Source organism: Macadamia integrifolia, chromosome 10 (genome assembly GCF_013358625.1).
Source record: "Macadamia integrifolia cultivar HAES 741 chromosome 10, SCU_Mint_v3, whole genome shotgun sequence".
NCBI lineage: Eukaryota > Viridiplantae > Streptophyta > Magnoliopsida > Proteales > Proteaceae > Macadamia > Macadamia integrifolia.
The window spans coordinates 30,493,932-30,510,459 of record NC_056566.1 but is presented as its reverse complement, the minus strand read 5'-3'; the positions used below and the strand labels follow the sequence as shown (position 1 = coordinate 30,510,459).

At 38.4% G+C, this 16,528-nt stretch overlaps 1 protein-coding gene and 2 non-coding genes across 3 annotated transcripts; 2 read left to right on the top strand and 1 right to left on the bottom strand.

Moving 5' to 3' along the window:
- The first annotated feature begins 6,441 nt into the window (after positions 1 to 6,441).
- LOC122092523 lies at positions 6,442 to 6,517 on the top strand. Its single transcript, XR_006144182.1, has one exon. It is a non-coding gene; the product is annotated as a small nucleolar RNA R66 (small nucleolar RNA).
- Positions 6,518 to 6,615: 98 nt separating this feature from the next.
- On the top strand, positions 6,616 to 6,700 carry LOC122092529. The gene has a single exon (XR_006144188.1). It is a non-coding gene; the product is annotated as a small nucleolar RNA snoR118 (small nucleolar RNA).
- A 592-nt stretch (positions 6,701 to 7,292) lies between these two features.
- LOC122091777 (probable protein phosphatase 2C 42) lies at positions 7,293 to 15,855 on the bottom strand. The gene is made up of 4 exons (XM_042661908.1): positions 15,175 to 15,855; positions 13,925 to 14,292; positions 12,598 to 12,834; positions 7,293 to 7,820 (listed from the first exon to the last, which is right to left on the bottom strand). The coding sequence occupies exons 1-4, from the start codon at positions 15,476 to 15,478 to the stop codon at positions 7,608 to 7,610; spliced, it is 1,122 nt and encodes a 373-aa protein (XP_042517842.1). The 5' UTR covers positions 15,479 to 15,855; the 3' UTR covers positions 7,293 to 7,607.
- Between the last annotated feature and the right edge of the window lie 673 nt (positions 15,856 to 16,528).

Sequence of the window (16,528 nt, the reverse complement as noted above, 5' to 3'; positions counted from 1 at the left end):
GAGGATCTGATATGACCTTCCTCTCATGAAATTGTAGCTTAAACAGACTCCCTGGATTTCTTTCCCTTAGTATCTCACCATAACTAAACAGCTAAGCAAATGAGTTGGCATGACTCCCTTCATTGACCCCAATGGCTATCTTTTTGCTCTATACAATGTAATATAGGGGATCTTAACCTGAAACTTTTCCATGAAATAGGCAGCCATTGCACTTATTTTCATATCTGGATCTACATTTAATTGAGTAGCAAGATGAGAAGCTATCCAAGTGGATGTAATGTATTTATTTTCCTTTGCTCGAGAACATCGATGCTTCTTACACATTGACTTAATCATATATGTAATTCCACCATCAGCGGGTGAAACATGGATCCTCCAAGTACATCCAGGTGCTGCACTCACAACAGTAACCCTTGACTTCTCATTTTTTCGTCTCAAGATTGCAAAACCTTCTTGGATACCATAGTCTTTGAGAACTTCTCTTTAGTGATTTACATCATCAAAAACCATGCCAACAGCTAAATTAATTTTTCCATCTTCAGAATATTTCATCTTATCAAGGTAGGGTCCATAATACTCATCTGAGTCATTATCATCAAAGTTACTTGACTTAATTCCAATTTCTTCATTTCCTTCAGAAAATGTCATGTCTTCATCTTCAAGGTCCAAATCGACATCACTCCTTTCAGTGCTATTTTCATCATCAGTTGCTTCATTCCAATCCACATCATTATTAACAATTGTAGCTCCATTGCTCCCTAGAGGTGTCTCACCAGTCATGTTGTAAGTGAAATCACTTGGACTTGCTGTGTTCACTTTTTCAGATACTTTATTCATACTGTTCATCTTGTAAGCAACATCATTTGTGGCTGTAGTATTCACTACCCCAGTCCTCATAATATCACCACCCCCTTGAACTTGATGCTTTTCTATACTAACCCTAGATGTCTGAGTTTGCTGTAGTACACTACCAATTCCATATTGACTTTGTTGGATATCTCACACTGACTCTGCTTAACATTATTTTCAAATCCACTCTGACTATATTGTATGATACTCTCTGCCTCCATATTTTTTTATCCTCCCGAACAATCAATTTTCCAGGAAAGCCATTAATTGTATAATTGAATCTTGAGTGCTCCTCATAATGAATGTTATAGACGTATAAGTTAATCCTATCCAGTTATTCACATAATGGAAACATCTCTAGCAAATTTGAATCATGAACAATTTCTATATCCAAATTGTTTGGAAGTATACACTTAACCTTGAATGTCACCGTGTGCCCTATAGGGACATGCCTGATCACTGTGATGTATTTATGTCACAAACCATTTCCTTATAACTATATCTGTCCGGGTCTACCAATGTGACTCCTGAGGTATGCACGTAGTAATGGTAACATATTTGTACCCTTATTTCTATTATAGAAGAGGTCATGGCTGTAGATAAATATAGATAAGCAACCAATGTCACAAACAAAAGTCACCAAAGTAGGTAAAAAGGATTTCATTGTGAACAATCCTAACATTCACTGCATATAATCAACAAGAATATTCTAAACGAAAATCAATATGGACAGTATACACTAAGTTAAACACTTACCAGCAAAAATCAATAGAAAGTGTGAAACTCTCGTTCTAAATCAAAAGGAAAAAAAAAATCAAACTACAATTGGGCATCACAATAAGAAAAAACTCTTAAAAAACAACCGATTGAACACCCAGAAGCAACACAGTAAGAATAAATCTACTAAAATACCTACTTTGTACAACCGATTAAACACCCAATTAGCAAACCCCGTCATGAAGCAGCACAGTAAGAATAAATTTATTAAAAACATACTTTGAACCCCCAGATAGAAAACCCCTCATGAATCAATGAAAATCGTACCTATGTTCAACTGATTTCTCTGTTTAGTTTCAAGCTCACCTCTTCTCTCCTTCGATTGTAGGCAGGGCGCATGAACAACCGCACTCTTCTAGCGACTGCACGAATATGAAACCCTTTGAAGCCCTTTGAAACCCTTCCTATGCCTCTTCTGCTTCAAGGGATAGAAAGAGACAGCGGGAAATAGTGGGGAGAGTGAGCGATGGAGATGAGACGTAGCTCATGGTTTCTCTGATCTCCTCTGATTGCAGGTGATGCGCACGAATGTGAAACACCTTGCAATCGCTCGACTTATTCTAATCTATTGCTTCAGAACCCAAGAACATCAACTAAGGGTATTTTAGGGAACTAATAAAATATAAAGGCAGTATAGGTATTAGAATTCTACTGTGAAGCTGATGTAATCACTTAACAGTGATAATTCACGTTTAGGTGATGGAAGTGAGAATCTTGAAAATTCAAGGGAGGTTGGTGATAGAATTCAAAATAGAGGGGAGGAGATTGATATTAGGTCAAACATTAGGAGAGGGGAGTGTAATTTCCTCTAAGAAGTAAAGAAAACAGAGGTTGACCGGTTGGTTTGACCGATACCAATTGGGGTCCAACATGGTATACGTATAGGATGACGTCATGTGATTTTGAAACATTATTGACCGTTCTCTTCTTCCGTATTCTCTTAGACTCAGATTTCTAGCCTGGCTTCCCACGCTTCAAGGAACTATACAACTGAATGGGTTGGTGACTCTCAATAACACACACTCTCTCTCTCTCTCCACGTTCTTATTAAAAAAATCTAAAAGAGGTCATGGAATAAATTTTAAAGAGGTTTAATTAAAAGTGATTACAAAACGGAGAGTGTTTCCCAAGATACCGGAATGGTACACCTCCTTAGGAGATAACTATCGATGGGAACATACATATCCAACAACAACCCTTAGTAGATAAGGTGTCGTGTATTATATGGAGAAACCTAATCGCATAAAATACAAATATATCCTCAAACAAACGAATTTTCAAAAAAATTCAAATTAAAGTGAGAGACTTCACCAATAACAAATGATAGTTAATAGTAGTACACATGGATTTAGTTTATGTGACATATCGGTTGCCGCCAATACCAATGCCAATAATAATACTATCAAGTCATAGTGGCCCAATTCAATATCAAAACATAAATTTTCATTAAAAAACCATAGGACTAAGTTTTCCTAAAGCCACACCATGGTCCATCAATATTGTACAATAAGTGGGGAAAGAGGGGAGTCACATCAGGACCCTTCCATCATTCAGACTTCAGGAGATGAAGGACAGCTTTATCCAAAAACTTATTCATACCATATTGATTGATCCGTATATATCAATTGATCCATATAGGTCAAAGTCGATATCGATTACTAAGACCATGTATTACCACTAAAACATGGATTAATGCTAACAAGAAAGGGTGTAATTGGGTCGGAGTTTGGTTCAAGTCTTTGAAGGCCTAGGCCAAGCTTTGCAATACCTTAGCCTTGGCTTGGGCCTATGCTCAAATATTTCTAAGCCTACACCTACTCCACCGCGCTTTTAGCTGGGATGGGATCAGGCCAGGCTTAAGTTTTGTATAAGAGCTTGAATTTGTATTTAATGTTAGGGAGAGTTCTTGGGAAAGCTGCATAGGGGAGTGCTTCAGTGACATACGATAAATCAGTATCATACATAAGAGGGTAGTAAAATCATTTCATGTGAAAACAAGAGAGAGCGACAGACTCAGACCATATCCCCCTGTGTCTGGGTGCAGTTGTCTTTCATGCTTCTTTTTCCCTAAATAATATTTCAATAACAGGTCCACCATGACTGGCCTTCAACACAAAAACACGATGGAGATCACATTGTAAATCAGCCATATCCCATCTTTTGACTATCTTTTTTTTTTCCTGTCCTCTACTTATCTTTTTGGTTGTTTGATGAAGTTAGGCTTCGAATATTAGTTTAACCTAGTGGTGACAGCTTTAACTTGAAGAGTCGGTGACCAAGAGAGGAGGTTGTGGGATTGAACTCCTATCGCATATTACGTGAGTGAGAGTGGGTGTATTGTAGGAGTATTGGCCGTTGATCCCACTTGCATCCAATAATCCGGCAGGCTAGGGTTGAGGATATGTAGCACCGGCTATGCTAAGGTTAACATGCTTGTTTAGAGACACATGATGTCATTTTTGGAAATTACACCTCAAACTTAAAAATCCTATACGAAGTCAACAATTTCACAGCCTACATGGTTGGATCAAATTAGCAAACCTAATATGTGACTGATTAAGAATTTTGATATCCAAATATCAGATGAAGTGCATCTTCCTAGCCTCTGGATGCTGCTTTAAACTCCCATTGCGTTGGAGAGAAAATAAGATTTTTTTTTTTGAATTGAACACTCCCTAGTTGAGTAGCCCCTACGTCAGGAACCAATGAGGGAACACACATGGGCATCGACAGGGTTGGGGACGTCATTTGGCCACACTCTGTGCTCAAGCTAGGGGCCTCACAACCAATGAGTGTTTTTTGGGAAAATTACATCCCCCTCCCCTTTAGTTTTCCGAAATTACATGTGGATCCAAGGGTTTAAACGAATTACCCCTTCCCTTGTATTTTCTAAGATTCTTATAATTAGGTCCAATCCGTTAGTCACCATGAAATTAGGATTGTTAGTTGGTGACATCACCTTACATAATACCTTTTAATGCTAAAAATACCCTTATATACATATGAACTTACCAATATACCCTTTTGTAAAGAGGGATTTATTCTTCTTCAACCTGCTTCATTCTTCTTCAACTATCCTGAACTTTGGTGGGACCAGGACCATCTGAACTCCAAAGATGCAGACTACCTTGCTTCTTCTCTGAAGCATATTTTGTAGAGTTCTACCTTTGCATTTTAATCTTCAATCCGGTTGAAGATAGTCTACTAGATTTAACGTTAGGTTGCACTTTGCACTTTGCGGGGGGAGAGAGAGAGAGAGAGAGAGAGAGTAACGGGCTTTTATAGCCTTGGTGGAGAGTAGGCAAAATCAATTGGGGATCATTCTCCCTCATTCCCGCCAATATCCACTGATGAAAATGAATTCAGATCTTTCTCCATTTTCTCTAGTTATGAAGTGTACATAACTACCTTTACCGGAAAAAAAAAAACCCGTTTTGAAGCGCTGTGCATTGTGATTGGGCCATGGCGAGCCTGCTTAGACTTTGCTCCTCTCTTCTCTTTGTAATTCCATTTCTACTTCTCACAAATTTACGCTTCGTCGTCTCTGCAAATCCACAACAGATCTCACCAACCCCTGCCCCTGAAAGCGGAGGATCCAACTCTCTTTCTCCCTCTCCCAAATCAGGTGCTCCAGCGCCCGGACCTTCTGAGTCTACTCCCCTTCGCTGACTCAACAGTCTGATCTGGCACCTACTCCTTCTCTAGCACCAGCACCGTCGCCCTCACCATCGGATGTTGCCAGTGACATCATTCACGGCTCCAAAGGCACCATCACCATCAGATGATGCCAGAAACCCTTTTTGATTTTTGCATTCCCCTCGTATTAACAGATAAAATCTTACGCTTCTTCCCGCTTCAGTTGTCAATAAATTAGAATAGCGAGAACCAGAGGTTTTATGATCGGATACGAAAACCAGAGATATTATGATCGATCACAATGATCTTTAGAAACCCATTCGAAACCCTAATCTACGAGAACTAGTTATTCTAATTCCTACAGTGTAATCCATCCCTGCATAGATTTTGAATAGGAAATCAACTTGTTGGGGATTTGAGTATTTTGGGTATATGAAGTACAAAAGGGTATAATGGTCATATCCTATTAAGACCTTTTTCTACTAAAGGGTCATTCGGTCTTTTGCTATTGAAAACTAACAGCATACTCACACAGTCAATGTCAGGAGAGGGAGAGTAATTCATTCAAACCCTTGGATCCACATGTAATTTCGAAAAACTATAGGGGAGGGGGCGTAATTTTTCCTTTTTTTTTTTGGGTAAATTAAAATGAGGGTGTTTTCGTCAATGCACTTCGGAAATGGGTGTTTTCGCCAATGCCTCCGTAAGGCGGAAACCCTAATCTGACAGGTATATATTACTGGAGGAAGAAGGAGGATACCAAAATCACATTTTCACAAGATGTGATGTATCATATTGGTGTTAAAGCTTTTTAAGGTTTAGGGTTTGTAGAAAGTAGTTCTTGAGCTATCGTTTAGAAGTAGAAACCATGGATTCAGGGCCTCACTTCTTTTTTTTCGATCTTCATTATCGTTAGTTTTTCTCTGTGTTTACTATGAATTACGTATAGCCTCTTGAAGGACCCTTTCTTCGTAGCTTCATGCTTTGATTGAAGGGTGTTCTCCTTCAATCTTTTGTTGTGAAAGAGGCTTAGATTTATTGCAGCAAAGTTGAGTCGCTTCTCCTTCGTATTTTTTCCAGGTGCAGCGAATAATTTTCTGCAAAATCTTGTTTTAATCTCTTGATCTTCTCTCTTCCCTCCATCAATTTTTTTTATTATTATTTAAAATCATCTTGCAGTCCTATGATGGCATTGAATCTTTGAGACCTGATATCATTAACTTGATGAAAAATACAAGCAATTTTCTCTGAGGACTCTAAACTTCTGTCTCATTTTTATTTTTATTTATTTATTTATTTATTTTTATTATTATTATTATTTTTTAAATCTTCTTTTTGGGTTAGTTCTTATGGATGGATGATGAAATTTGCACTGGGCTCTGAGCAGTTTATCTGCGTTAATTGATGGAAATGCAGCCTAGAAAGCTATATCTGACATCTTCAACCAATCACTATTTGCCTTTTGAGTCTTAATTAGGTTAAAAATCTGTAATTTTCCTTCTCATCCCGCTTCACTACTTCAATTTGTTGGTGTTCTTGTCTTTAAGCTGTTCTTTCACCATTGAAGCTTCAACATTCGAAGCTCCAAGTTTGAATGCCAGATATGGCACATTCCTAAAAGTAAAACCCTTCAAAATGGATCACTGTTTTATATGAAAAAAATGGAACCCTTTGAAATTGGCCTTTAAAACCTTAATACCTTTAAAACCGTTTAATAATAATAATAATTCAAATTTGGGCTATTTAAAATTTCAAACAAAATTTAAAAATTCCCCATTACCCAAATATTCTGAAAATTTCAGGTTCCCAATATACTATAAATGTGAAACAAATGTGAGGAAGGATGAAGATTCCCCTGGAAATATTTGGGTGTAAAAATGAAGAAAGAAGATTCTATCAACCCTTCCTCGGTCATACTGTAACAATTCAATTGGAAAATATATAAATCAGTAGAAAACTCAGATTCTGATTCGGACTTGCATTGCTAGACCTTAAGCTAAATCCTGTCATCACAGAAATGCAGAATGGAATGAGAAAGAATGCAATCACATAACTATTACAACTTGAGTTTGAATGGAATAGATCAGAGAATTACAAAAAAGCATTGAACTGTTCTCTAACAATAACAACGTAATGCATTTTAGAGATAACAGGCCTCTGGGGATATTGCATTAGCCTCACTATCAGAAGAATACTCCTTGGTGCATCAGCAGCAACTGCTTTGTCAGTTCCACTTTCTACCAATCTGTGGCTGTGATGTGAATTCTTTAGTGGACCTTAAAAATGACTTTCAGCTGATGGCCAAAATCAGAAGTAGGGAATACTATGTCTCCAGGATCAGATCATCAGTGTTCCAAGGCACTTCGAACAGATATTGAAGGGCCTTGTGCCATGCCTCTGCTAATAATGTCATGATTTAGGAATAAAACAATCACAGTTATATCATCATGGAAATGGCGTCGGACCTTCTTGTCAATCCTCCTAAGATCTGAATACCGCATCTCACGTTTCCTAGCAGCTTCTTGAAGAGCAGCTTTGACGAGCCTTTTAGCACTTCCCTGCATCAATACAAGTTTGTAAGCCTAAAGGAGGCGCCACGAGATGCCCTACTCACATCACTTGGGGATCCAGAACACCCATATGGAACAAATACACAGCATCACATTATGTTTACAAAGAAACATATACCAATTGCAGCCAAACCCTCTTGCTCGGTTAAACAATAGCAAATAAGCTATCACATGGCATAATAGTCTTAATTATGCCATGTCAGTCATCTAGCAACCTGCAACATTAATCATGCAAAAACCACAGATTAATTTTACCTTTATTATCTACTCAAATCATCTATAGGCCAGACCCAAGATTGTACAGCCAATAGAGACAATACAATGGCCAGGCTAGTTTTTTCTGTTCAGCATTTTTATTCTAGCATGAGGCATTTTTAACTTAACGCCCTGTGCTCTTCAGATTTTAGTTGCTTGCATGTTTTATGATTCAAGAATGATTAATAGAAAAGAGCAAATTACTAGTGACTAATCCACAAGCTTTGAAATTTGAATATTGCTTACTCTCCAATAAATTCAAGCTACCATACTTGAATAAAACATCGATCTTCTCTAATCCAAAAAATTTCAATTTATAAAATAAATAAATCATTTCAAACACATGCATTCAGTTGATGCGTGAAGGGATGATGTGTTAAAAAAAAAAAAAAAAGATTTTAAATAAATCTGGTACTAACTGATGACCTCTGAAAACTTGTTATGTTCCACCCCAAATAACATTTTGGTCTAATTTGTTGACATCTCTGGGATCAGCCCTAAAGCTGACGACTTCCAGACAAGTTACCCATTTCAATTGGAGGGTGTGTGTGTGTGTGTGTGTGTGTGTGTTTTTTTTTTTTTTTTGGGGGGGGTGTGAGCAAGTGGCTAATTGATGGTCAATAAAGAAATTGTCTTCATAGCAAATCCATAGTCACACATCATGGAGAAATGAGTTATAGTGCCAATGGTCAATTTCTAGGAGTAATCAGATAATATCTTAAAAGCTTTGTAAAATTTTAGAAATTTTGAATGGAAAAGGTTGTGCTCTTTGATATCTAAGAGATTTTCTTTTTCCCCACATCACATTTTCTTTTGGTGGAGGCATGGTGGGGGTAGGCTTTTCCCCCATCAATTTAGTGCCACTGTTTCATATACTAGGGATACAGAGCACATGAGAGAACTTTATAATGCTTCTGTAGCAGAAGGCAAGATAAAAAGTAAGAACCACCTCACTGCCTTCGTTCTTTATGTGAGATCACCGTAATGGATGACAAATAATGCATTATCCCAAAGTCAACTAAAACCTCAAGTAACCTCTCTGATGTTACAAAAAGGGCACTAGCTTGGACACTTTATCTGGCACCTTCATTATCCCATAGTCGCCCCTGGGATTCCTGACATTTTACAGTAATTTTTAGAGGTCCCAGAAGTCAACCAAGCCTTCAAATTTACATCCTTGATTATGATTCAAAACAAGGCCTCTTCACTTCAGCTTTCTGTTGAAATTATCATTGGTTTCCTTTAAACCAAACACAACAATCCCATACGTTAGGGCAGCCAACATATCATCTCAAGCTCCGATTGACCCATGAACTCTTTACAAATCCAAGCTACATACCCCTGGTTCCATCTGATTAAATCTCCATTGGCACAAATTCATTCCCAAACCCAGCTCCACCATGAATGGTTGAAATCATATATGGGTTGTTTTTTAGCACATCAGTGCTTGAAGGTTAAACAATTCACCATGTATCAATATAATTAGTATATATTTGATAAGTAAACCTCCAAAAGGATAAGAAATTCCCCAACAATAAGAGCTCTGGCTTTCTTGAGAAGGTCTCAGACTCTTAAGTATCTCCAAGGTTTCCAAAGATGAGGCTGAAGCCAATGAATAACTACCTTAAGAGTCCCCCTCTACAATAATATCCTTCCAACCATGATCATGGCAATCCCCATACCCTGAATCATGGTTCAAGGTTTCCACTGATACTGTCGAAATTTCTCACATTTTGACGGTATCCCAAGACTCCGATACCAAATACCATATGACTTTTAAGTCACTGGCTTCAATCAGTATCGACCAATTCCTACATTTCAATCGAAATATGGGAATTTTCGAGTGGACCAATGGGTCACCCTTTATAAAACCTTTTTAAATGGGAAACCAAGTCTTCTTATTTCAAAATTTCGACCCTCCCCCAATTTATTCTCTACGACGTGGGAAATTTGGGAAAACACTCCAGATTTTATCCTTGTGCCATATAATCTTCATTCTAAGCTTGGATCTTGCACATTCATAGCAAATCGATCTGGAACCAAAAAGGCAAATCCCATCTTCCCCAAACCTTGTGTGCCATCCTTCGAGAGTATCAGTTCATTTGGATATAGTGGTGGGTATGGACAGTATGGTGGATCTTCTACTTCATTTGGACAGAAGGGTAGCTCAAGGGGTGGGTAATCTTTTGTTGACAGTATCTTTGGGTGTCCATCCAACCTTATGTGCCACATCCACATCCTATCACTGTGACTGAGCCATACCCTAGGCTGGGATACTTAGTTGATGTTGATGATGCATCTTATAGATGGGCAATGACAGACTAACAAAACAATTGGGCCCAAAACATGTCATAGGACTCATATGTGGTGCATTCAGAGGATCAGCTACTACATCTACAGTGGTATGCAGTTCGTGGACTAGAACCGCCAAGACTTTTTGAGTGTTGACACTCACAATTATGTAATATTATTATTTATTTTGGATCCTTTACATTATGTATTATGTACTTATGCAGATTGTAGATTACATTTAATATAGGCTATGTACTAATGTAGTATAGTTTCAAACTTTCAGTCAACGACTCAATGTACATTACCAAACTTTGGTTCACCCCACAAGTATGACTTTAGGTGTTTTTTCCATGAAACTAATTATGTGAATGTGTTAGAAATGTCTAAAATAGGGCGTACACAAAAAATGAAGCAAAAAAACACATTTTGGGGGTCAAAACCAAAGTTTCCACCCAATCGGGAAAAAATCTCTGGTTTCCTCGAAAATTCCCAAGTTTTGATCGAAATTTCGGTCACCCCAAGGGTCGAAACTCGATACCTTGAACCTTGCCCTGAATAATAGCCTTAAGTTCTTATGTACTAGTATCTGCTAGCCCAATAAGACCTAAGAAATCCAATACAACCACACCAACATAAAGGGTGTCACCAGTGCAGAGGTTCCCACCACTATTGGGGGTCCAGGGAGGGTCAGATATGTCCAGTCTTACCCCTGCTTGCTCTTTCACGATTTGAACCCACAACCACCAGGTTGCAATGGAGCAACCTTACCATTGTGCCAAGGTCTGCCTTAAAAGAACCACACCAGCTTGATCTCGAAAAACAACTACAATACCTTCTAGGTCCGGAATGCCAAGAGAGCTACCATCTCTATAAAGCTTAAGATTTGAGGAGGGAGAATCCAATCATGATTTTTAATCACAAAGGAAGCAAAGGAAGAGACAATATGCTTTCAATGCTTTAAAAATAATCTAATGGGATCGCACCAAAGGCCTCAACTGTCATGGCCCATTTGACCGTTCTCAACAAAATAGTGCACAACCCTTTGAATTGACCTCCCCCAACCCCTTAACACCCTATTCTCTTTTGTCCCGAATAGTCAAACAGTCACCAATACAAACTGCCTCATCAGGATTCCTCTCTGCAGAAGAGGAATGGACTAGCATTAGGAGGTTCCAATTCAGACCAAATAAAGACACAAAATGAACCTAAACTGCACAGGAGAATCATTTCAGATAAAGATATGACCAACAAATTCCCATTGAACAAATAGAAGAGACAAACATGATTAAACATAAATCTTCCCCTCACTCTCCTCTGCAGCCTATCACAAGTGTTCACCTTTTTATGACCCAACTCCCAAGCCAGGGCCCTGTACCTAGATGGAGTCTGAATTTTTCAGACCAAGTTAAAAGGGGTGCATTGGGTAACTTCGGGAGAGGGGGTGGGGGGGGGGGGAAGGCATGAGACCAACAATATTAGAAAAATACCGTACTTCCATAAGTGGTTAAATGAGATGGTGACTGTGCGTATTCTGAGAAGCCCAAATGTGCACCCAAAACAGAATTAGTTCCATTTTCTTTCTTTCAATTAGTAAAAACATGTACAACTATGATTAGCAAAAACACTGCCTACTTATTTACAAAGCATAGCCAAACATTTAAGCTATCCAACCACACCATGCAAAATACCCGCCATGTATTACAATTTACAACCTCTACCTAAAATCACTATGATATTATACATTCAATAATACTTCAAGTCCACAATTTACAACCTCTACCTAAAATCACTATGATATAATACATTCAATAATACTTCAATTCCATTTCTCACCACTATATCCACAATATCAACCATGTCAAATCAGCTTTAATTTTCAGATATATACACGAAATCAATTATGAAAAACCTTAAATGAATGTACATGCAAAGAGTAGAATTTTGAAGGTTGTAAAGACCAGAGTCAAGACAGACAGAATGAGATTCATATCAGCCTTCCTTCCAAATCTTTAAGCAGATCAACATCAGAAGTAAGATGTGCACCAGATATCCTCCTAGAACTAGAAAATAATAGATCAGGCAATAGACAATACAAAACAGAACCCCCAAAAATAGAAAATAAAAAATCTAAGCAGTTTCATGACTGCATATGAAAGAACAAATTTTTTTCATGCAGAAATCATTGATCACAATAAGAATAATAACAAGAGAATCTTACTGCACATGGGTGATTGTGGACAATATCCACAGCTTTTTCATTGCTCAAGTGTTCCCATAGACCATCAGAAGCAAATATAAGGAAAGAATCATCAGGCTGAAGAGTATGAGAGATAATAGATGGATTGGCAGTCAAGATGGGCATGTTCATTGGTTCAGAAAGCCTGAACTTCCCGTTGATTGGTTCCCTGTTATACTGGGCATGTTTCATATATACGTCACCTATAGATCTAGAAACCTGCATCAAATTCAGTAACCAAATTGATGAGACAAATCTCACAATTCAGGAAAGAACAAGTTAATGATATTTCAGAAAAAAAAATCAATAGAAAGTAAGGCATGATGAATCAGAAACATAGTAAAGAGCAGTTGGGAGAGGAAAAAGAAATACATGGGTTTCAGGATATATCTGTACTTCATGTATAGATAGATCTCTGTATGGAAGACTCACTTTCTTCAAGTTGTCCATTCAAAAATGTGGCAAAAAAATTTCTAGCACACACAATATCACTAATTTGACTAGCACTTGGCTGAGTATGCTGAATTAGGGGAGAAACCTGTTGGTGTATGATGTCTTGTATTCCGTCGCAGTTTAATCCAGGGAGTACTGGTGCAGCACCTAGACAGCCAAGACGGCGGTCCCGCTAGCCGGTTAGCGGGCCGTGGGGGTTGCAAGGGGGGCAGGAGGCCCCCCTGCATAGCAGGGGGTGTAGGGGGGCGCAGCCCCCCGCTCGAATTTTTTATTTGAGGGCAGTTGTAATTTAATCCGGATTAGGGTGGCAATTGTAGTTTAATCCGGATTAGGGTTTTTTCGCTATATATTTGTAGCGAGGGTTTCTTTCTCTGTAATGCAAGCAATACTGAGAGGTGTGAGGACGAGCGCTGTAACCCTATTCTCCATTGATAGTGAAGCAGGATCTCATCTCACCGGGGACGTAGGCAACCTTGCCGAACCTCGTAAAATCCGTGTGCATTGTTTGTTTTGTTTTTCCATTATCTTCTGCATCGTTTTAGGGTTGCGTTTCTACAAAACCACCCTTTCAAATTTTATAAGTTTTTACTATTGATAAAGAAAAAAAAAAGGTGAGAAACCAGAACAAATTTTTGGACAGTGGCTGCAAGAATTTTTTCACCCCTCTTTTTATGGAAAAAGTGAATTTTAATTTTTTTATACTGGCTAATGGTGCAACTGCCCAAGCTATGCAAACCAAGGTTACCATCAAATTACCATTACATTAATTTGGACTTGAACTGAATTAGAATGGTTTATTTGTTTCTACATTAATATATCAATCACATTCAGATCGTCAAATAAACCATGAACTAACCTGAATAATGCCTTTTACTCTCCAGACTCCGTGTTTGAGGACAACAATTTGAGGGTCATCTGGGTGCAATTCTTTGAGCTCCTGTCTCACGCTCTCCAGGTTAGCATTGTGTTCAGTTGATAATTGTATGGCAGCAACACCACCGGTGTTTCCAACTTTTTTCCCGAGAACAACACGGGTGTCACCAAGATTTGCCACATAGAGAGTCCGCTGAGAGATCATTCCAACTAGACAGCATGACCCAACTGTTGCCATATGTGGTTGAGTATCCCATAGCTCAGAAACACGGGCTGTGAACCCTTCTTCTGTTTGAAGAAAAGCTCTCCTAATGGTCTCACATGTCACACCCTGGGCCTGTGCTGATATCTCTGCAGAAACATGATTAGTGAGAACTCTTAAACAAGTTGAGACAAGATTCTTTTTTAACGAGAAGTATATTACTTTGAAAGAAGGGAAGTCACAAAAGGTTCAAACTTTCAAGGAGACTCCCAGTTATTACACAAAATATATGCTATTCTATTATTGTCCTAGGTATGGTTGCAACATATTGGCTGTTTTCAAAGCTGTTTACTTTCTGACTACAATGTTGCTTGAATTAAACTCTATCAATGAAGGGGATTGGTGTAAGGACCAGGAAACAATAAGGCTCGATAGTACAATGCTAGTTGAGGAGACTTGACTGGAAGACAAGGGCAACAATACGAAAATAAAAGGTAACCAAATTTAAAATCAAGATGAAAAAATATGATACTTTCAGCAATAAATAACAGCAACTCAGACGGTAAGATTTTGAAAATTCAAACTTGGTGGGCTACAAAATAAAACTCTAAATGCATGCAATTTGATAAGTCATCATTCACATTTTGGTAGCAGGATAGCTCAATATTTAATGCCAAATATCCATCTTTAAAGAGTGGAGAAAACAAGAAAAAAAACAAAGAAATTCTTCTCTACCATGGTGTAATTTAAGGTTTCTGGCATGAGTATTCAGCATTTGGCCAATCTGTTTACAGCGACAAGGGAGTTATGGGATCCAATGTGATAAAAGAGAATGAATTTCTATCGGCAAACAATGTAGCAATTAAATACCTTCTGAGAACCCAAAGTTCAACTGACCATTAAGCGCGAGCTACTTGGTTGCATTAATTACAATCAGTTCGTCATAGTTAAGTGTAATATAAGTATGAAAGGTGAAGACTGAAAGATCATGATAAATCGAAATCGACAACAAAAGGAGATATGGGACGAACCTTGAAAATGCCGGAAGAGGTGGTCGCAGACGTAACGAGCGGTATCGGGGCCACCGTGACCATCATAGACGCCAACAAAAGTACCGAAAGGACCCGATTCTATCTGACTCTGATCTTCAAGCACCTGGTTTGCCTGAACGACGGCCATGGAGAAATCACCGAAGGCATAACGACCGATGTCACGGAACCAGAGAAGGCCATCTCTACCTTCACGCCCAGCAGTAGCAGCAGTAGAACCATCAACATTGACGCCAAAGGGGCTCCAACAACAGCGAGAAAAGTGGTTCATGAAATCTCTGAGCATCCCACATCTCTCAGGGACCCAAACCCCTTACACCCCGATCCGAACCCAATCCCTATAATCCTGATGGTAGGCAGAGACAGAAAGGGACAACTCTGCAACTACTGGGCAAATTGAAGGGTAGAAATCCTAGTAGAGAGAGAGAGAGGGGAATTGGGTTGAGGGGTAGAGAGATGTTCGGTGGAAGAGGAACAGAGGAATGTGCTTATTCGGGTTGGAGAAGATGGCGTGGGGGGAAGCCTTTTGTTGGCTGTTGTTTTCAATCCCCATTTCTGTCTATTCATCCTTTGCAATCTGTACCCAAATGACATTTTCCCTTCACCCTTTTCCTTCCCTTTCTCTTTCCTCTTCTCCTTCTCTGTCCTTTCCTACATTCCCCTGTGTTTTTCTTTAACTTCCAACTTTTCTAGAGAGAGAAAAAAAAAAAAAAAATGTGAAGCATGTTGAAAGATGTTTATCTATTTGGTTCCAATTAAGGTGAAAATCAAAATAGAATCATTTATTAATCTGTTCTAATCTCTTTGTGGTCTCTCTATCTATCAAAAAAAAAAAAAAAAAAAAAAAAGAAATCTGAAATATAAACAATTCAAGGATAAGGTATGAAGCATCATTAGCCTCAACATTAAAGTGCCTTTTTATAAAAAGAAAAAAAAAATAAATCTAAAGTACCTTTTACTAAGGTCAATGTAGTTATATATAAACCTAAAGCAATTGCATGGTGAACCAAAAGTTTTTTGATTCGATCCATCTTTATTCATAGCGGGCTCTTGAGAAGGTTTTTCTAATTGAGTTGCACAAGATACAAAAATTATAGGAGAGTTTCACCCATGAACCCTTAATACTCTCCTTACTAATTGAAGGTCCGAAATACCTTTCGAGCCTAATATGCCACTTATCTCACCTTCATTAATGTCATTGGTGAGGGAACTCCTCCTTTATCATGTCTTGAAGAAAACTCAATTCAAAATTATATGGAGCTTTTCCCAACATGGTAGTAGTGAAGCAGTTTTAAAGCATACTAAGGGCCCGTTTGATAACGTTTCTACAGTTTTT